Genomic DNA, 21,767 nt, shown 5'->3' on the forward strand with positions numbered 1-21,767 from the left:
AAAGCAACAAGAAGAACTGAATGAGACTGCTCAAAGAATACTGGGTCTAGAGGTGGAACTGGAGCAGAATTAAACAAGCCAAGCGGCTTAGGGACTGTGGGAACAGCTAAAGCCTATTTGGGAGGCCGGGGAGACCCGGGAGAGCTGCCCCTCGAAGTGAGAGACAGCGGGCCAGATCCGCGCTGCCGCGGTTTATCGCAGGGCCGGGGCGTCGCAGACTTTCTCTGCCCGCACCCAGGACCCATCGAGGAAGGTTCTTCTGCAGGTGAGTGGCCCGCGGGCACCGACAGACGCCGGGGGCTGCAGAGCCAGACAGCCGGGCTCGCCGCGCCGGGCGGGGGCCCTCGCAGAGCCGGAGCGGCACCTGGCTCGGCCCGGCCGCCGATTGGACGGCGCGGCGCGACCCCGCTGTATCGCGAGACGAGATTGGCAGCGCGGGGCGGCCCGTGCCCCCGCGCTGGCTTTGTACGCCGAGCCGCCCGCCGGTCCTTTAACAATGGGCGGCGCGAGCGGCCCGGTGCTGGGCCCGAGCTGAGGCGGGGGCTTGGGGGGCCGACCGTCCGCGGCATGAGCGCTGCCGGCGCCCCGCGCACAGCGGCCGGGCTGGGGCTGTGAGGGCCGCGGTTCCGGGTAAGAAGAGCCTTGCGCCGGCCGGGCGGGCTTGGCCGGGGAGGGCAGCGAGCATCGCGAGGGGAGGCGAGGCGCGGAGCACGGCCGACCGGCCGGCCTTTTGTTCGCCGCTCGCGGGGGACGCGCCGCGGCCGGCGTACCTCGGCCCCCCCCGGGGTGCTAGAGCGCGCCCGGCTGTCTGCGCCGACCTGGCCTAGCGCTGCTCACCCTCCTTTCCGGCGGCGTCCGGACGGTGTCAGGGCTCCCGGCGCGGGCCGCAGAGTTCGAACCCGGGACTCGACGAGCCGAAGCCCGGCCGTCCCACCCCGAGGTTCCCAAGCTTGCACCTTCCCGCAGCTCCTCCCGCTGGCGATTGCAGACTTAAAAGCCCGCGCCTCTGGACTGGGTAGATCGGGCCTTGCTGGCGCTGGAGGATGGCTTGGGGTCGGGTCAGGTGAAGATGAGCAGCCGAGCGGGGTGACCCGAGGTCACAGCCCTGGTGGCGGGGGGCGCGGAGGGTCGTGGAGGGGAAGTGGCTGGCGGTGACCGCGTCTGGGGCGTGTCTTCCAGACTGAAGTTGAGGCGTCTGGCCGGGCGCGTCGCCGGGTTCCATGGAGCTGGAGGGGCAGTGGTGGCGAGGACAGCTGGCTGCGGATATTCACCAGGCGCTTCGGTACAAGGTAACCCCGAGGCCCGACCTTCCCGTCGCGGCTCTTCTGCTTCCTGGAGAGGCCAGTTAGGTTTTTTTGCTCTCCACTTTCCAGGGCAGAGAAGGCGAGTTTGCTTATTTGTCAAGGTTAATTAACTTCTTCCTTCCTTGGGCTGCATCAGAGGAACCTGAAAATGTGGAGAGGAGTTGTGGGGCGTGTGTAGTTGGGAGAAGGGAGGTGGAAAGCGATGTTCCAGTGTTGCGAGGTGGATCATGGCTTTGATCTTGGGGTGTGTGTGTGTAAAATGCTGAATTTGTATCGAATGAACAGCCGTTCTTGCTTCTACTTGATGCTGCGTGCAGCTGTTGTAAGCCACAGTTAATACATAACTCAGCTCTCAAACTTGTTGTGAGACTTCAGACTACTTAATTCTCAGTTTCTCCGTTTCCTCGTCTGTAAGAGGAGAAATAAATAAGCTGGAGCGTTTCTTATGGGCTGATTGTGAAATCTGATGTCCGTGCTGTACGCGGACTTAGAACAGTGCTCAGCTTATAGTTAAGAGCTGTGTGTTAACTTACTGTTACTTGGTCCTTCAGATTTGAGGCTGTTTGAAAAGCCTTAAGGTGGAAGGAAGGAGCTGCTCCTTACTATCATGTGTAGAAAGTAGATGCGGGATACTTAATAAACACTGAAAAAAAAATACACCCTTTTTGGACCAAAGTCGACGTATTATTGCTTCTTAAGTAACGATTTTACTTTGAGTGTCCTAAGTCGGATTTATGGGATAGCCCTGCTTCTCTGACGTCTAAAGGAGAGATCTAGAAAGATCTCTAATTTAACTCAGTTTCACCTTGACTCTAAAAGAACCACCTTAAGTGTAGAAAACGAAGAATCAAAACAGCTGACTCTTCAATAAGACACTCATGTAGCTTGAGGCTTAAGGGTCCCAGGATAATAGATTTGTATCTTGTGTATCTGACCACATTAAGTACCTTGGGACCTTGAGATCTGGCTTCGTGTGTTAAACGTGCACCCTTTTCCCTAAAGCTTGAAATTTCTAAATGTTCTTTACTAATCCTGACATTCGGTCTCTTGCCCTGAATACATCCCAGACCCGTATGATACTGCTCTACATAAATGTTCCAACTATGGAATGATTCTTAGGAATGTGTGTGTGTGTGGGGGGGGGTTGTCCCAATTCACTTTTGATTCTGGGGAGAGATACATGGATTTTCTAAGTGTCAGTCTTTTTCTCTCTCTAGTAGCAAACTAGTTAGTTGGTATAAATGGTACTTTTTGTGTGGATGGGAAAGTTTAAAGACTCTTTTTCCATGGTGATCCTCGTGATTTTTAGTTCTAATATTTTATGTGTAGGTAGTTTTAATCCTGAGTAAATTGCCTGAATTAGTTTTGCAGGTCATCTTAGAAGTAGAATTTTCCTTTTTTAAATTAGGATTTGTTGCATGCTTTTGTGCAGTCTCCGAAGGGGCCACGGAACAAGACAGACCTGTAGTCAGGTGGATGTGAAGGATTTCTTCTGAAGCCTGTCTCAGGCCACCTGTTGCAGACTACTCGGGGTTGCCTTTATGTTGTCTTTAAGCTCAGTGTAGACCATGGTCCTGATTTCAGCTAATGGTAACATAAAGGATTTGCATTAATTCATAGGTCTTGAACTTTACAACTGGAGAGATAACTATTTGTAGTACAGTGGAGTCAAGAAGTTAAACTTTCCTCATTAAAAATGCTAATATCAGCTGTCAGTGATTTTGTCGTTTGTTTATGCAACATGTTCAGTACTTAGTATTTGCAAGGTGTTAGAGCAGTGACTTAGTGCCACAGGTCCTTGCCTGCTCGGACTCAACAATCTGCTTTAGAAGTCAAGGGCATCTGAATGTAGCTCTTCCCTGGGGCGGTTGCCATTCATTTGCTGTGAAAGATGGTCCATGTTTAGACCTCCAGTTTTTAAAGAAATAGTTGATGTGACCAGCATTGTGTTTACTGAGGAAGAGTGAAATACAGTGAATGCCAACTCTACTACTTTTGTAAATAGTTTCCCACTCACAAAGACTTCCCAGGCACCTGTCCCTTAGGTGCTTGTCTTCTGTCATTCTGCTCCAGGGCTGTAACTCTGTGGAAGGAAGCCGAGAAGCTGTAAAGGCAAATGGAAACAATTGTCGTCTTGTGAGAAACACTTCCTAGAGGTCTTTATTTCCATCCTGGCTAGAGAGTTAACCCAGTCTGGGGAGGGGATGGCACTTGGTTTGCCTGTGTGGACTTAGACTTGGTGCATTGGCTTCCCTGTGCTTTGGTCCTTTGGATTCCTGAGAAGCCAATCAGAAGGAGAGTGTGCCATGCTAAGGGACTGAGGAAAGAGCAGAAGAGACTTGTGGCTGAGCAAAGTGTAGCCTCTTTTCCGTGCCTGCGAATCTGCAGCGCCTGTGCAGGGAGAGCCGGCCCGGACAGTCGTCCATCCGGTCAGCACTTGTACTTGCCCACTGAAAAAGACAAAGGAAGTTCATTGGATACATCATTTAAAACCTCTGGGGCTGGTGAGGTAGCTCAACAGGTTATGTGAGATATTATGGGATAGTTCAGCGGGTACTTGTGATTGAGGTTTATCCCTAGAGACTCCGTAAAGGAGGAAGGAGAGAACCAACTCGACAAAGCACTGCTCTCCATATGTACAGCATGACATGTGTGCCTACCCACAAATACCAGGTGCTCACACACTAATAACAGTGGATACAAATACAATCTCGTATTGATGGCCCTGGGGTTTCAGGGTGTTTTTACTAATGTTGGTAAAATTAACATAGTTAAAAATAAAGCCCACCAATATTTTCCAGGTGTGATTCCTAGTCTTTTAATGTAATATTCAGGCCTCATTTTTTTTTCTACAACTCCTTATCCCGTAGGCCAAGCGAGGTCTTCTTTGGAGTTCTCAATGCCCTGTGGTGTCAACAGTGTATTGTAATGATCTCTGCATTTTAATTCACCTGCTAGAAGGAGGCTTGAGACAATTTCCACTGTTTATACCTGAGGCTAATGATAAGTTTTCATCTTGCTAAACTAAAACGCTGTACTCTTTCCAGTTCGTCTGTCACCTGACCCTGATAACCACTATTCTACTCTGCCTCTGTGACTTTGACCAAATACTTGGTGTAAATGAAATCATATTAATATAAGAATTGTCTATTTATGTGACTAGCATATTATCTTTAAGGTTCATCCATGTAGTATATGTTACAATTCCCTTTTTAAAGTTGAAGAGAGAGAGAGAGAGAGAGAGAGAGAGAGAGAGAGAGAGAGAGAGTGTGTGTGTGTGTGTGTGTGTGTGTGTGTGTGTGTGTGTGTGTGTGTGAGTGCGCGCATGCATTCATCCCATAAGCATTTGGGTTGTTTCCACATTTTGCTCATTGTGGGTAATTATGGACATGGGTGTACAAATACCTACCTTTCTACTTTCAAATATTTGAGATACATAATTAAAAGTGAAAATGTAGAATCATGGGATGAGTCTATATTTAAGTTTTTGAAAACTATCACACTGTTACCTACAGCAGTTGCATCATTTTGTGTTACCATTAGTAATGGGTAAGGATTCTAGTTCCTCCATAGTCTTGTCAATGCTTGTTATTTTCTCTTTGGGGCATTTTTGGGGCCGGGGTTGTTTTGATAATAGCAGTCTAGATGGGTATGAAGTGGTAGCTTGTGGTTTTGGTTTGTGTTTTCTTAATGATGAATGATGTTGAGCATCTCTACTTGTTGGTTACTTTATGGTTTTTCTCTGTTTGTCTCTGCATTACTTTGTACTTTTGTATGTATGGTACATGTACATGTACATGATTGGATATCTTCCTCTATCACTTTTCCATCATATTCCCCTGAGAAAGAATCTCCCGCCAAGATGGAACTTGTTTTGGCTAGATTGGCTGGCTACCAAGCCCTGGGAGTCTGCCTGCCTCTGCCTTCCCCTTGCTGGAGTTAGGGGCATATGCAGCCTTACCCAGCTTTGTGTGTAAGTGCTGGGTATTTCACAGAAAGCTCTCCTACCCTTTCAGCCATCTCTCGAGCCCCTCTTTGTCTGTTTGCTTAGGGAAAATGTCTGTTTATTTTCCCACTTTAAAATTGAGTTGTTTTATTGCTTTTGAGTTGTAGGAATTCTTTATGTAACTTGGGAAGTGTTGGAGATGTAGCTAAGTAACAGTGTGTCTTGGGAAAGATTAAAAAGTAATTTGCTGCTGACCTCTTTGTATGGGATGTCTGATTTTAAACGTTCTCCCCCAGTCTGTGGGCCGCCTTTTTCACTCTGACGGCATCCTTCAAGATACAGTTTGCTTAGGCAGTCCAGGTACTTCCCCCTTTTTTGTTTTTGTTTTGTTTCTGTGTGCTTTGGTGTTTGTGTTTCTTCTGTTGTTATTAGCTGTCAGGTTTATTCTTGGTGATACACTCATCTTACAAAATGAATTTGAAAGCTTTCCATCTTGATACACAGGTGTTTCATGTTTCTGAGACCTGAGCCCAGGGCATAGCACATGATAAGAATATACTCTACAACTAAGCTACATTCCCAACCCCAGAATCTCTTAATACAGAGTTTAAAAACAAATTGTATAATATTGTCCTGAGAGTAAATACTGATTGATGATTTTTAAAATGTTATGTATATGAAAGGTGGCAAAGTAAAGATCCTAACTGATAGAAGGGAAGTCAGATTAAAAGCTACTGATGGATAAGTCCTGGTCGCTGTCTGAAGTATTGTCTGCACAGTTCCAGGAGCATGCTCACTGGTCAGCTCCCTTTCAACCTTGCAGGAAGGGTTTGGAGTGTGGTTGGCTTTGCGTTTTGTTATTCTTCAAGCATATACCCTCTTCCCACTCAACTTTATTTCTACATTCCTTTCAAGCAAAAGAGTCTTTAAACTCTTACAACACAGTATGTTAGGAAAACAATGTTAAGTCTGCATTATGAGGCTATTTCCATAGATGAAATATTCTTCCTCTTGCTTTAGGAGCTGCAGTTGCCTTCTTACAAGGGCCAGTCCCCTCAGCTGAGTCTCAGGCGGTATTTTGCTGATTTGATTGCCATCGTGAGCAACCGCTTCACTCTCTGCCCTTCCGCTCGACATCTTGCTGTCTATTTGCTGGACCTCTTCATGGATCGTTACGACATCTCTATTCAGCAGCTGCATTTAGTTGCGCTTTCCTGTCTGCTTCTAGCAAGTGAGTATGAATCTGATTTACATGACTAAAATCTATGTTGTTTATATGATAAAACTATAGAGAACTCAGTGAATTATCTTCAAATCCCAGTCATTTCAGTTTATTGCTTTTAGGAAGTATGTACTGTGGTTGTTAGGTATTAAAAAATAATTCTGACTTTTTTTTAAAAACTCATATGCCCAAGCCCTCCATCCTGAAGATCTGATACAAATACAGATTCTAAGCACCACAAATCTACTGGTTCATCTTCATTGTCAACATGATTTTGAATCACTTCGGATATGCACCTCTACAGCTGGGGCCTGGCCTAAATAAAGGGGGAAAGGCCGGGCGGTGGTGGCGCACGCCTTTAATCCCAGCACTCGGGAGGCAGAGGCCGGCCTGGGCTACAGAACGAGATCCAGGAGAGTTACAAAGAGCAAAGTTACACAGAGAAACCCTGTCTGGGGAGGTGGGGGGAGCCAGCTGACCCCTTACATTCCCTTGTCTCTGCTTCCCAGTCAGCACTACAGATCGAGCTACTGCTGCCACTCTGTCTTCCCCACCATGGTAGACTCCCTTTCTCTGAACTGTGAGCCAAAGTAAATCCTCTCCTTTAGCTATTTCTGTTCAGATATTTGGGTACAGCAATGAGAGAAGTAATTAATATACTGTGCCAGAATCTGAATAATAGGGACTGGGTATTTTTATTTTTTAGCACTTTAAAAATTCCAAAGGTAGCCGGGCGGTGGTGGCGCACGCCTTTAATCCCAGCACTCGGGAGGCAGAGCCAGGTGGATCTCTGTGAGTTCGAGGCCAGCCTGGGCTACCAAGTGAGTCCCAGGAAAGGCGCAAAGCTACACAGAGAAACCCTGTCTCGAAAAACCAAAAAAAAAAAAAAAAAAAAAAAAAAAAAAATCCAAAGGTAATGTTGATGTACCATTTTGATTGAGAACCACTGCTTTTGATCAGTGATTGACAACCAGAAGCAACTTAGGAAACACTATAGTATCTAGTGTGTAGATGTTTTGGATGCTGCTAAACACTCTGTAATTCAAAGAACAAGTCCTTGGAACAAAGATTCTCTGGCTCAAAACATCAGTGTGGCTGGAATTGAGAAACTCGGTCGTAAAGGGGCTGCACACTTTGTCTTGGCTACATGGTGTAGGTTTAATGAACTCAATCAGGTTTTCTGCAACTGATAGGAAGTGACTTCAGTATGTCATCGGATAGACTTACTTTTACCCATACAGAATGTGCTGCTAGGCCTCACCTTGTTGTGTGCTAGTATCTACACTGAAGAGAGAGGGCATAGAAAAGAATTAGAATTGAGTTTTTCTTCATTCAACAATGTAAAAAGATCCCATTTGATATAAAGTTGAATTGATAATTGTTTTTGGTATTGTTTTTATAGTATCCATATCATTATTAGCCTTACTTCAGAGTAGTATATGGTTGTTATTGTCAACCTTGACCTCTGATCTCACTGAAGGTTGGCATCCAATGTGGCTGCTATGATAAGAACATTCCTCTTAGGCTGTGAAGCTAGTAATCTTTCTAAAACATCTTTTTGCTTAGACAACTAATAAACCTATACAACTCAGTGCATTATTAGGTGGTATCATTTCCAGATTGGAGCCTCTTAGATTTTATTTTCATACTCCCAAGACTTCTACTTGAATGACTTTTTAAATTATTTCAGATCCTTTGTGAAACCAGATGAATGTAAATAAAACGCAACCATAGTGATGGCTTCCCATTGCCTGTGGGTTAGAGTGAGATCTGAACAGTGAAGCATTAGAACTCTTACAAGTCAGCTGTTGATCTAGTCACATCATGTGCCTCCTGAGCCAAATTCTTAGCAGAATGCTGTAGACTTCCTGAGTATCTTTATTTCCCCTTTAAAATCTAGACACATAGTCCCCACTCCCCACCCTGAAGCCAGAGTAGTACTTACACATTTATAATTAACTTTAATTAAAGTTTTATGTTCATAGGAAATCACGTATAAAATGCTCCATTTGTTTCATCACTGGCTGTGAAGCCCTTTAGAGTTTGTCTACATAAGATTGGAAAAACCTGTACTTGACAGGTCAGATGTATAAAAATCCATAAGAAACATGTTTGTTTGTTTTTAATCCCATAGAATATTAGGTTACAGAATTAGCTCATACTAGAGACGTACTCTGGCCGTCAGACAGAAAAGCAATGCTATTTTAAATTTTAAGATCATTCATGAAAAATAGTTTTATGGCCAGCAATGCCTGTTACTGTCAACTCAACTATTGCCAAGTCCCAGCTTGCTCTCTGTGGTTCTTAGAGTGTTCTGAAGCAAATAGGAAGCTAAGCTTGAGGGATTGATTGTAAATAATGAATGATATTAGCGTAATTTCATAAAATAATTTATATTGTGACTAAAGTTTGCTTACTAGTAACTTACCAAACTAATTAGGGGTACTTGTATTACACTGCACTACTAAAGTCCACTTCGAGATCTGGTTGGTTACTGAGAATTTTAAGCCAGATATGGTAGACCGTACATTCAGGCAACATGGCAAGACCCTGTCTGCAGGAGAAAAGTTTTTGATCACCATATAGTGTTTGCCATCATAATGCCAAGTTCCTATACTTTCCTATTTCCCTAACAGAGGAAGGGGACCTGATTCTTGTAGTGTCTTAGGATGATTGAAATGGAGTTTTCAGATTTTGTTTTTAATTACATACTGCAATGTGTGGTTGTGATCCTTTTATTCTATGGAAGATTATTTGGTGTAATTACTGTGGCAGTGTGTAATTTTTAAAGCTTATTTTCTAGTAACAAGATGTTGTGTTCATATTTGCTGTAGTTCAGATAGGAATTGCTTATCGCTGTCTTATTACTTCTCTACTACCATGACAAAGCACCACGACTCAAGTAACTTATAAAGTCATCTAATGGGGCACACCATTCCAGAGGGTGGTAGAGGCCATGACCACCGTGGCAGGGAACGTGGGAATGGGCAGGCAGGTGTGCTGGAGTGATAGCTGAGAATTTCACATTAAGACACAACCACGAGGCAGGGAGAGAACCAACTGGAATGGTGGAGGCTTCTGAAATCTCAAAGCCTACCTCCTGTGACACACCTCCTCCAACAAGGCCACAGGTCCACCAACTGGGGACCAAGCATTCAAATATGTGAGCCTGTGGGAGCGTTATCATTCAAAGCACCACCATCACTTACTACTGCAAGAACCAGATACCTCTTCCCTTTGTTCTGCTGTCACCTTTGACCCCCTGTTCCTGAGAGAGACCGGCTTTTAAACATTCTTCCTTTTCCCAGGTAGAGTGGGTATGCTCGGTGTATGCATCAAGGCCTCTGCCCTCCTGAGTAAGTGGTAGGTAAGAGTTGGAGCAATTGTCCTCCACTAGGTCAGAATTGAAGAGACTGGAACTTAGCAACAGTCTGTCCTCCTCTCAATCTCTAATACTTTGTCAGAAAAGCTTAGGATGCTTATAAACTGTTAGTCTGTTTTCATTGGATGATTCGTGTTACAAATTTGTGGTATGTAGTATCTATTGTATTCTTTTTTTTCTTTTCTCTCTCTTTTGGTTGATGTGTGTATTTGTTTGTTTGTTTGTTTGTTTTAGACAGGGTTTCTCTGGGTAGCCCGGGCTCTCCTGGAACTGACTCTGTAGACCATGGTGTCCTTGAACTCAGAGATTCACCAGCCTTTACCTCCCAAATACTGGTATTAAAGGCATGCACTACCACTGCCTGGTGGAGTCTACTTTTATATAATAATTGGATGCTGTATGTAATTTGGCCAAAGACAGATCACAGTTTGTATGTTCTTGGAGCTAATGCTTATCTACCTACCTGGGTAGCTGCACTACTGGAAATGGGAAGGAAGGGCCTGTACATTATCTAATTTGTAGTATTTCGGAGTCAGATTGTCGTGATTTTTTTTTTTTTTTTTTAGGTTTGAATCCCTAACAGTACAAATTTCAATAACCCTTGGGTCCCAGGTTAATTCTCTATAAAATGAAAATAAAGACACTTGACTTGGCTTAAAGTTGTAGTGAGGAGCAAGTAGGGCAACATGGGAAAATTGCAGTATAAAAAGTTGAGCATTATACTGACCAATTCCCTAGTATGCTGTTCTGGAATCTCTAGCCTGGCTTCTTACTCCTAAAGAGCCTAGTTTTTCTAAAGTAGATTTGTTTGTTCAGGAAAATAACTTCTTATATTTCACCTGCTTTCCCTGGCTTGCTTCAGCTTGTTTGAGCAGCCTTGAGTTTATGGGCAGTTTAGAAGCAGCCTTGGAGATGAGGCTTCTGGTATACACTCATGATCTTGGACTCAAGGTGAAGACTCTTAGTCACAGGCTCTTAGTGCTACTGTTAGTGCTAATAATTTGTAAGAAATGTTTTTTTTCTCTTGGCTCATGAATATTGACTTAAGTTTTTTTACTTTATTTTTTATTCGGTGAAAAATTAAATCTCACAGTTGGTTTCATTTACATCTTAATTTTTAATGAGTTTAGCCTCCCCGTCCCCATAGGTTGCCTTTTCCTGTTCTTTCTCTATTTCTCTATTAAATTAATGGTCTTAGTAGTTTGTGAGGTTTCTTTTATACAATATAGATGACTCTTCTGTTTGGTAATGAAAGAATAGAGTGTTGGCTGGACTCCAGATGGCATCCTCTGCCCTGCTCACTGTGCCATCTCCTCTGCCACAAAGTCACCATTTGCTGTTGAAAATGTGTGGTTTCCATGGCTGGTCTGTATATTTCCTGTAAAGGAAAGAGGATCTGGTGTTTTGTTTCTGGCCTCTAATTCTTTATTTTCTGGGAAGCTGATATGAATTTCCTTTATCCTCATTTCCTGTTTTGGCCCTTTATCAATATAGTCATATGGCTTCTGGTATTTCCTTTCAAGTGAAAAAAACCCTGATCTTTGTGATCTGTGTGTATGAACAAGTAGATTAAAATGTACATAGCAGTTAACACAATAATGATAGATGTGAATGCATGTAACTCACTTGATATTTTCACGCTTTTTGAAATTCTTCCATGTAGTTGAATCTATACCACTATCTATAACAAAAAGATTCCCAAAAACATAAGACTGAATTAGAATCTCAAATGTGGTTATTGATGCAGCATATTGTTTATTTATTTTTTAGACAGGGTCTTACTATGTAGCTGACTGGACTAAAACATCCTGTGTAGACCAGACTGGCCTTAAATGTACAGAGAGATCCACCTGCTCTGCTTCCCAGGTGCTGGAATTAAAGGCCTGTGTCACCATGCCTGGCATGCAATTTATTTTATTTTATTTATTTATTTATTTATTTATTTTTGGTTTTTCGAGACAGGGTTTCTCTGTGTAGTTTTGGCGCCTGTCCTGGATCTCACTCTGTATACCAGGCTGGCCTTGAACTCAGAGAGATCCGCCTGGCTCTGCCTCCCGAGTACTGGGATTAAAGGTGTATGCCACCACTACCCGGCTTATTTTATTTGTAAATGATTTATTTTTATTTTATATGCATTGGTGTTTTGCCCATATGTATGTCTGTATGGGGGTGTTGGATTCCTTGAAACTGGAGTTGCAGACAGTTGTAAGCCGTCATGTGGGTGCAGGAAATTGAGCCTGGGTCCTCTGGAAGAGCCAGTGCTCTTAATGGATGAGCTATCTCTCAAGCCCCATGCAGTTTATTTTTTTAAGATTTATTAATTTATATACACAGTGTTCTGCTATGCAATTTATTTTTAACTTTGAAAATCAGCACATAAACTCCTTGACATTTGTTCAATAGCTAAATATTTATAAACACAGATACAGAAGTCTGTCATTCTGATAGCTGTCCCCATATAGTCTGGCATGATGTTTTAGTTTAGAAATGCAGATTAGAGAATATAAAAGTCTTCTTTTGGCTCCTGTTTTTGGTATCACTCAACTTATTTGACCTTGGGTGAACTGGCTGATGTTATGTAACATCTTGATTTCTTGAGCTGTGAAATTGACCATAAACAGTTTTATTTTTTGATGATGAAAGTTTCAAGGGGAGAATATGAAACACCCTTGATCCTTGAATTACAGTGAATTATGGTATATTAATTTCTTCAAAGGAATTTAAAGCATGATATAAATAAACTCATTAATTTTTATAACATTCCTTTGAAGTATGTAGCTGGTACTGCTTCTACACATATGGCAGGCAAGGTACTTGAAAGCCTTGATGATTTCATCTGGAAGGACTGAACAATTGCTTGCCTCATTTTCCTTCTGCAGAACTTCATGTTAGTACTGTGAGAGCAGTGACTTCCTTTCCTCTTCAGTGGTGATGCTGGTCACTGTCATGAAGACCTGTGGTGTTATATAAAATGCCATTCTTACATGACTAGAATTAGAAAAAGCTATCTAGATTCTTAAAGTCTGAATAACATAAGCTTTTCTCCTCTCTACAGTAATTTAGAGTGGTTTTGAGCTGGGGACAGGGGATGTCTGTAATTCCAGATACTCAGGAGACTGAGCCAGGAGGAAGTCAAGTCTCAGACCAGTCTGGACACTGTAAAACAGTGTTTGAGATTAAAATTCTATGCAGTTGCCGAACATGTAGAAAGCTTGCACAAGACCCAGTATCTCAACAAGTGGTTTGCTTTTAAAGAAGTTCACAGTCTCTAGAGCAGGAGTAACTATTAAGTTATTCTCAAGATAGGAGCTTAGAGTCTCCTGTCATCAAGGACAAAACCTCCTACCCCAGTTCTGTTCCCTAAGCCAACTCCTAGGTAGGAGCAGAGCTTTTTCCAGCCCCAAGGTGAGCCAGTGTGAGCAAAGCCCCACTGGCTACCCAGCTGGCATGCTGTCAGCTGACTGGCCCTGGCCTTTGCCATCTGTGGTAGCAGCTCTAACCAGTGTTACAGATCTACCCTTCAAGAAGAGAACCTTCACCAGGAAACGTTGGTGTCCCTGCTTTGGTGGTCTCTCTTACCTTTCCCTGTAAGTTGTTTATAAATGGGTAGAATAAAATTACAAGGTTTCCAAGGAAAGCAAGTGATACTGAAATCGTTATCCAGTTTTAAAACAATTTTTATATATAATGAGGTGTGCTTTTGAAAAATAACTTTCTAACAATAGTTTTGAACAAGAACTAATGTAAAATCCCCTGTGAGAAATCTGTAATTATAACTTTTAAACGTCAGTGTAAAATAGAACACAGTACTGAAAGGTAGGCTGCTTTAGCCCTGATCTCTGTTCTTCTGTGGACTGCCATGTCCCAGAGCCAGGCCTGCGTTGTACAAGTACCTAAATGTGTGCTTTATGTGTAGTAGTGCTTGTTTGGAAATTTAAATGTAAGTTGGTTCATTATCTGTAGAAACAGTTTTTTTTTAGGTGGAAAGACAATCTTGTTCCTCAGTGAATAGCTGGAACATTAGATGAGTATTTTCTCAGAAGCTGATGCTTCCAATAATGAACTCCTATCATGTCACCTTTCCTCCTGTTCTGCCTTGAGTGAGGAGATTTAAGAGAAGAGAAGAATCTTCCCCTCTTCCCCACCACTCCCTTTGCTTTAAAGCATTCTTATTGGAGGGAAGGGAAACATGTACTTGTACTTGGGTGTGCATACTGTGTGGAGATCAGAGGACAACTTTGTGAAGTGTGATCTCTGCTCCCACCTTTGTGGATTCTGGGGATTGCACTCAGGTGTCCAGATCTGCACAGCGAACACCTTCACCTGATGAGCTGGGTTCTCACTATATGACCTGTGTATAGCCTCACACTTACTGTCCTGCCTGAGCCCAAATGATCATAGGCACATGCTGTCATGCTGCAGGCTCCACCAGACCTAGCCCCCTTCCCTTTTTTGAAAAGTAAACTTACAGAAGAGAAGAGGTAGAGGTAGGTTTGTTCTTTGTATTTGTTTTTGAAATGGCAGTGCCTGTATTAAAGTAATTTACTCAGTTTTTCTTCCAAATTTCCTTTCTCTCTGCTCTTGAGATTATGCTAAAAATTTGCCCAGATTAAATACTTGATGCTGACTAGTTTTCAGAAAAAGCGAAGAACTACTTCGGGGTGTAGCTCAGTTGTGGAGCACTTAACCAGATAAAGTTTTGATGTTAAAATCTTTTTTTGGTTTTCGAGACAGGGTTTCTCTGTGTAGCTTTGTGACTGTCCTGGAACCCACTCTGTAGCCCAGGCTGGCCTCGAACTCATAGAGATCTGCTTGCCTCTACCTCCCATGTGCTGGGATTAAAGACGTGTGACACCCCCGCCCAGGTGATGTTAAATTCTTGATGCTCTAAAATAATTTTTTTTAACCAACTACCACCTGTCCACAAAAAGAACACTTTCTGGGGGGAAAAAATCCAGTAGATAGTTACTGCCTCATTAGCATGTATGACTATTTCCATTATGCTGTAGTATACTATTCAAATCTATGCACATCTTTTTCAGAGAATGGTTAAAGGTCAAGGGTGGGGAAGTACTGGGAAGACAACATGCAAACATGGAAGAGAAGAGCCTTCTGATGTAGCTGCATCTGTGTGAGACAAAGGAGACAGTGCTAGCAGACAGCAGGTCCCATTCAGCTGGCAAGACCTCCAGATCTCACTCACTGTTCTAACATTTTCTCCACCCCTTCCCCTTCTTTACAAGGTAAATTTGAAGAAAAAGAAGACAGTGTGCCTAAGCTGGAGCAGCTCAACAGCCTGGGCTGTATGACTAATATGAATCTAGTGCTAACAAAGCAGAATTTGCTGCATATGGAACTGTTACTATTAGAGACCTTTCAGTGGAACCTCTGCCTTCCTACAGCTGCCCATTTCATTGAGTATTACCTCTCTGAAGCAGTGCATGAGACAGATCTTCATGATGGCTGGCCAATGATTTGCTTGGAAAAGACTAAACTCTACATGGCCAAATACGCAGATTACTTCCTGGAAGTATCTCTGCAAGGTGAGTTGCTGAGAAGGCCCTCATGTGACTGCACTGGTGACACATGTCTTCTGTTGCTTAAGTTCATTTTTGGTGTCTCCACAGATTATGCCTTTCTAAATTATGCACCTTCTTTAGTAGCTGCTGCATGTGTGGCTTCTTCGAGGATTATCCTTCGTCTTTCTCCAACATGGCCTACAAGACTGCATCGTCTTACTGCTTACTCCTGGGATTTCTTAGTGCAGTGTATTGAACGACTATTGGTGTAAGCCTGTTTGCTCTTGCATTTATAATTTCTAGGTAACATTTTCCTTTGTGTATAATATACCCTAAAAACTACTTCTCAAAGGCTCAAGGCTCTTAGGGTACTTCTGTTAGTTGCTCGCTGCTGTGAACAAATAATGTTTGCAGCAAAGGAGCATTCTTTGCCTGTGAGCCAGGTAAGAGTTACTGTTGTTGGTATGACCCTAAGTAGCTGACTGGGAAGGGAGCTGTTCTTGTACATGTGCAGGCCCACAGTGCTGAGATCAGTCCAGGCAGATCTCACCCCAACCTATCTCCATACTACTGAATTTTAAGGGTCACTAGGATGTGACCTCAAATTCCAAGTTGTAAAGAACTCAAAACTTCCAGCAGTGTTTATACTGAGATAAATCACTTGAGAAAGACACAAGGAAAGTATCGCTGCTGTGAGAATGAGGGGACAGTCTGGCAGTTTGTGAAATGAGCTATGGTGGCCGTGGGAGTGGGGCGCTGCAGCATTCTTGCTAGGTAATGCTTTTGCTTCCTGTCTCCTGTCACAGTGCTCATGATAATGATGTGAAAGAAGCGAACAAACAGAGGGGACAGTCAGCTCCTCAGTCAGCACAGCTGGGTGTGTTCCAAACAGCTCAGCCCTCACGGCCAGTTCACTTCCAGCAGCCTCAGTACCTTCATCAGACCGCGATGCAGTACCGGCATCCTGTGTCAGAACAGCCAAGCCGCCAGCAGATTGTGTCTGCTACACACACCTCGTCTTACACCCTTCAGACTTGTCCTGCGAGCTTCCAAACTAGTGTGCAGAGCCTCGGCCACATGCAGACTGGTGTTGGGATGTCCCTGGCAATACCAGTGGAAGTTAAACCCTGTCTCAGTGTTTCTTACAACCGGAGTTACCAGATAAATGAACATTTCCCATGTATTACTCCATGCTTTGAGAGGTGATGACATACATCTCATAGGTCTTCACCGACCCGGACTGTTCTGAGAGGGATAGCTCTGGGGCAAGCTCTTTGTACTCCTCTTCAAAAGGAAAGGAAAACAAATCGTGTCAGAATGCAGCAGGCAGCAGCACCAGGAGACTGTGCATCCCTTCAGTACCTTGAATACCTACGAGGACTTGGCAGATACTAATGTGTGTCAGCCCCTGGGACTGAAATGTTCCAGCCCTTGGCCAATGGTCCAAATATTTCAAAATGCTCAGTACAGCTGAAAATTTGCCATTCTGAGATTTGAGCCATGGTAGGCTTTGGGTCTTATGCTGGCACATACATCAAAGACTTACTGTTTATCTGTGGACTTGCCAAACCACCTTTTATGAAGGAAAGTTAACAGTATTAATTTTTGAAGAATTGTTTTAATCTTTCAGCTCAGAGTCTTTTTGGCCTGCTGGTGGGTTTCTAAGTTCAAACTCACCAGTTGCCAAGTATACTAATCTGTGCATTTAAAAAAAACACAGATGATTTTATATAACTTCCTATCATAAATAATATACATGTCTGGATTTATATACTAAAATTAGGGGCTAAACAGATACATACCTTGAAATCATGATCATAATTTTTATGTTACTCTGCTAGTTCTCCCCCCTAAGTGATCAGCCCCTACTCTTCAGGATTAAGCATATTTAACTCAGGGAACTTGTAGTACTTGGAAACACTTAGCTGTAACCAACATGCCTTGGGAGTGTTAGGGCGTGAACCACCTGTGTAACATAGACTACGTGCTCCTGCTGGGATGAGAATCTAACGTAGCACAGGCTGAATGAAGTGGGTCCTGTGGTGCTCATGCATGGACAGGTTGTGCGTCACCCAGTGCAATCAGTGGTTTGTATTCAGATTTGTTGTCACTCTCTAAAACAATTTTCAGGAGAAGACATACTGTATAGTATCAGTACTAGAGTAGAGTCTGGTAGGATTATTCTGGAATTGAGGGTGGCCAGGGTAGTACTCAGGTTGGGCTAATGCAGCACTTTGTTATGGGGAGGGTAGTTCTGTAAGCAACCTTGGAATCCAGCAAGTCAAGCTAAGCAAGCAGGGGTACTGATTATAAACTCTCAGTCGCCGTTTTCATTAGATGGGCTGTGCAAATGCCCTGGGACAGTTCATTATATTGGTAGTGAGTGAAGACAGCAATAATAGTCATTATAGCAAGGGCAACCTGGCCGTACAAGATGGGGGGCAGGGGAAACAGATAAACTTAAAAAGTAAAAAATAACTGATAAACTGTGTACATTGTGCTCTTATCCACGGAAGAAGAAAGACTTGGTGGAGGGAAACTTTGTGTTTTAAAATTAGTAAGGTGTATCTATGTTTTTATAAGATAGCACTTGAATAGAAGGGAAACTGTGGCAGATGTGAGACTACCACAGTGTGTGTTGATGAGAACTCACTATAAAGAGGTGGGTATGCAGCAGGAGTCTTAGTAATCAGCCAATGGCCTTTGTTGGGGAGGGGAGGGCTCCACAGCATGATGGACTGATAGAGGCGGCTTTCCAGTGGGTAAGTGCAGGTGGGTAGCTCCTGCCAACAGGAATTCTTAGAGAAATGGCCCTTCCTTAAAAGGAGGCTAACTGTCATATTTTGAATGCAGAACACACAGTGTGGACTTACTGGTCTGGTGATGAAAACCACTCAGGTAAGATCTCATGGCAGTTTTCAAGCGTGAAGACTGTCCTATCGCCTTTCCTCTTTAAAAAGGCTGCTAATTGGATTTTAGAATTCTTACCTTAAGAAAACTTGAATTATTAGGAGAAAGTAGGTTCAAAAGATGACAACGTATCCTTCAAATTCACAGACAGAGCCCAGCAGTGTGGAGTCCAGTTTTCAGTATTGTAACTACCTCAAGTAATGCTATGAATGTAAGCTATTGGGATAGAAATCCTAACTTGAAACAACAGCCAGTGCCTGTGGTAATTTAATGTCTTGTCAGATGCTTTTATTGATTAGTCTGTGTCATTCTTGTTGTCGAAGAATATTTGCCTTTTTAAAAAGCTTATTAACACTTTTTCCAGTTTATATTTAAAACGCTAAAGAACACTGGATTAATCCTTTTGGGGGGGTAGAGTCAAATAATTGATGAATATTGCTGCATACCCAGGTTGGGGAGGCTGGAGAATCATGACTTTTTTAAAAACATTAGAATTCATTATAAATGTAACTCAACAACAGTTAGCTTGGGGGTTGGGGAGACGGTTGGGTTTTGTTTTGTTTAATTTATTAATTAGTCTTAAGTTTTTTTGTTTTGTTTTGAGATTACTGGACCATCATTAAATGTGTACTGTGAAGAGATTAATGATGTGTAAAAAGGACTTAACCAGAGTCCCTTAAATAAACACTATCAAGTACAAACTGCAAACCAAAATATCTGTGCTATGACTAACTACACACAGTGAGTATGGTGCTAAGTCTACACAGCAGGATTAGATGAGTGCTGTGCACTTGATGTGAAAATAAACGTAGTTTTCACTAAAATGGTCTTGCCGCTTTTTGTTTTCAATACAGGCTTTCAGTGGTAACCTCATTGAGCCATGTCGTCATGCGTGTCCGACTTGCAGTCACAGATGCATTCACTAAGAGGCTCCAGATAGAGAACGTTGCCACAGTGGCAGGAAACATGTCTCCCTATGTGTATTAGATCCAGATCAGTGAAGCCCATTAGAGTATCCAGACAACTTTGAGCTTTGACTTTTAAGCGTAAAATGAGTTGTATGTTAGTAAACTCTTTTTTTTACTGAAACTACTTTTTTTTTTTATTAAATATGTTTTGATCAGTTCCCCTCCCATCTAACTCTATGCCTCTTTCAATCTTTAGAAAAGAAACAGGAAAAAAATAGAGAACAGAAAACAGGAAGAAAGCAAGCACATAACATGCAGAGACATGCGTACACACAGCTCATGAAAACACAAAATTAGAAACCAAAATATATAAGCAAAAGGCCAGTGTAGGGGGGTGCCCATACAAAACATTATGAGACAGAAATATTCCTAAGGTACCGTTGGGTTCATTTTGAGTTAGCCATCTATACAGGGAATGGGGCCTACCCTTGAGTGTGGCTTCTACATTCAGTGAGACTCCATTGGAGAAAAGTTTCCCTTTGTGAGCTGTTGTCTATTGTTTAGGGATGGGAGAGCATGCCCACTTCCCCCTCTCAGTTTGGGGACCCAGTCTGTCTTGGATCTGTGTAGGTCCTGTGCATGCTGCTACCTACTCTGAGTTCATACCTTCATCGGCCCTGTGGTGTCTGGAAGACCTTGTTTCCTTGGTGTCTTCCATCCCCACTGGCTCTTAGACTCTTTCCACCCCCTCTTCTGCAAAGTTCCTTGAGCCCTGAGGGGAGAGGTTTCATGGAGATATCCCATTGAGGACTGAGCATTTCAAGGTCTCTCACTCTGCACATTAGCTGGCAGTTAGTCTCTCTATTTGTTCCCATCTACTATAGATGGAAGCTTCTCTGATGATGACTGAGCAAGACACTGACCTATGGGTATAACAGTATGCCACTAGGAGTCATTTCGTTGATAATATGTCTTTAGCACAACAATAGATCCATGGCCTATCTAGTCCCACATTCCCAGCCACCTGAGCAGTATCAATCGGACGTGGGTTCCATCTGGAATGGGCCTTAAGTCTAATCATATGTAACTGAGTTCTAGTATCTTAAAAGCTGGTGCTGCAGGAAGCCTGAAGGCTGAGCTCTTGAGAAAAGTCAGGACAAAATGTTGAGTGACATGAGAGAGTCAGCAATGAGTAAGCCTGTGTTCACCTAGGTATAAATGCCACGTGTTACTTAATTCAACTGAAGCCTTAGCAGGTTTTGATGCAGCATTAGCACCTGCTCTCCGAAGAGTTAGTATGTGGTGTGCTGTAGGGCTGAATTAGGAAGCAGGAAAGGGGGCAACAAGTGTTCTAAACAGGGGCTAAGCTTTACACTGACTCTAACCCAGGAAGCGAGTTACTAAACAGCTGCTTCTGAAGCAGATGGTGAAAACCCCACCCACCACCCACAAGCAGCTTCCATCTACCTCCATAAATATGGCTGGTACGCTAGAAGCAACCAGATGGAGAATCGGGGACTCTGTTTAGTCATTGGGTGGGTTAAAATCCTTGTTTCCGTTTTTAAAAGTAACAAGTACAGTCGGTTGGTAGCATCCGGACTGAAGCCACGCCCTCTGGGAGGAGAACGTGCTGCTGCTGCCCCCCACCCCACCCCTGGCCCTTCCCCACTGTCACTTCCCCACAGTGTCCCCAGACACTGTCAGGTACTCACTGCCACCCTAAATTAGAGGAGTTCTTAACCTGGAGTCCAGGACCTCAGGCTTGGTATGCAGTTTAGAGAAGACATCCTCTGTCCCTAAAGTTTTATCAAATCAGGGAAATCTGGTTTAAAGGTGTGCAGCGCCATTTTGTGCGTTCTGTCGACTTGCTAACCGTCCTCTAGTAGGATATGTTCCTTTTCCTTTTTAATAACCTCTCCTTTTATAACAGGTTGAGATTTACAGGATTCCCATGTACCCCACACCCAGTTTCCCCTCTTACCCGTCTTACATTAAATGTTACATTTGTCACAATGAACCAAATGGCACATTAATGGAAGTCTGTACTTAAGTCAGATTTTTATGTTACATGTTCACATGTTCACATGCATCTATATGTGAAGGCCAGAGGATTATGTCAGGTGTCGTCTTCAGTTGTTCTATAACTTTTTTTTTTTTTTATTAATTTGAGATGATTTCTAACTGAACCTATAGCTCATTGGCTGGACCAGCTAGCTAGCAGCTCCAAGAATTCTGTCCCTACCCAACAGTGCTGGAAATATAAGCTTGCATTGTTGTGTCCAGCTCGCCTGCCTGCCTGTATTCTCTCCTTCCTTCCTTCCTTCCTTCTTTCCTTCCTTCCTCCCTCCCTCCCTCCCTCCCTCCCTCCCTTCCTTCCTTTCTTCCTTTCTTCCTTTTCTTTTTATAAATTTGTGTGTGGTGAGTGGGGCATGTGTGTGCATGCATGTGTAGACCAGAAGTTGATGTCAGCTATCTTCCTCAACACTGTACACTTTACTGAAGCAAAATTTCTATATGAACATGTGCCCTCCAATTCAGTTAGCTAACCACCTTGAAGTAGGGATCCTGTATGCCTT

General features: G+C 43.2%; 1 protein-coding gene across 6 annotated transcripts; it reads left to right on the forward strand.

Annotated features, from left to right (window-relative positions):
* The first annotated feature begins 152 nt into the window (after window positions 1–152).
* Ccnj (cyclin J) lies at window positions 153–19,107 on the forward strand. Of its 6 annotated transcripts, none has more exons than XM_076563082.1 (6): window positions 153–265; window positions 1,180–1,289; window positions 6,271–6,481; window positions 15,098–15,397; window positions 15,482–15,641; window positions 16,180–19,107. In XM_076563082.1, the coding sequence occupies exons 2-6, from the start codon at window positions 1,221–1,223 to the stop codon at window positions 16,577–16,579; spliced, it is 1,140 nt and encodes a 379-aa protein (XP_076419197.1). In that variant the 5' UTR covers window positions 153–265; window positions 1,180–1,220; the 3' UTR covers window positions 16,580–19,107. The 6 variants fall into 6 exon arrangements, with proteins under 6 accessions (XP_076419197.1, XP_076419195.1, XP_076419198.1 ...); XM_076563080.1 differs by lacking the exon at window positions 153–265 and adding an exon at window positions 492–630; XM_076563083.1 differs by lacking the exon at window positions 153–265 and adding an exon at window positions 492–630 and having other exon boundaries at window positions 15,515–15,641.
* Window positions 19,108–21,767: the final 2,660 nt, after the last annotated feature.

Source organism: Peromyscus maniculatus, chromosome 1 (assembly GCF_049852395.1).
Source record: "Peromyscus maniculatus bairdii isolate BWxNUB_F1_BW_parent chromosome 1, HU_Pman_BW_mat_3.1, whole genome shotgun sequence".
In the NCBI taxonomy this organism is placed as follows: Eukaryota; Metazoa; Chordata; class Mammalia; order Rodentia; family Cricetidae; genus Peromyscus; species Peromyscus maniculatus.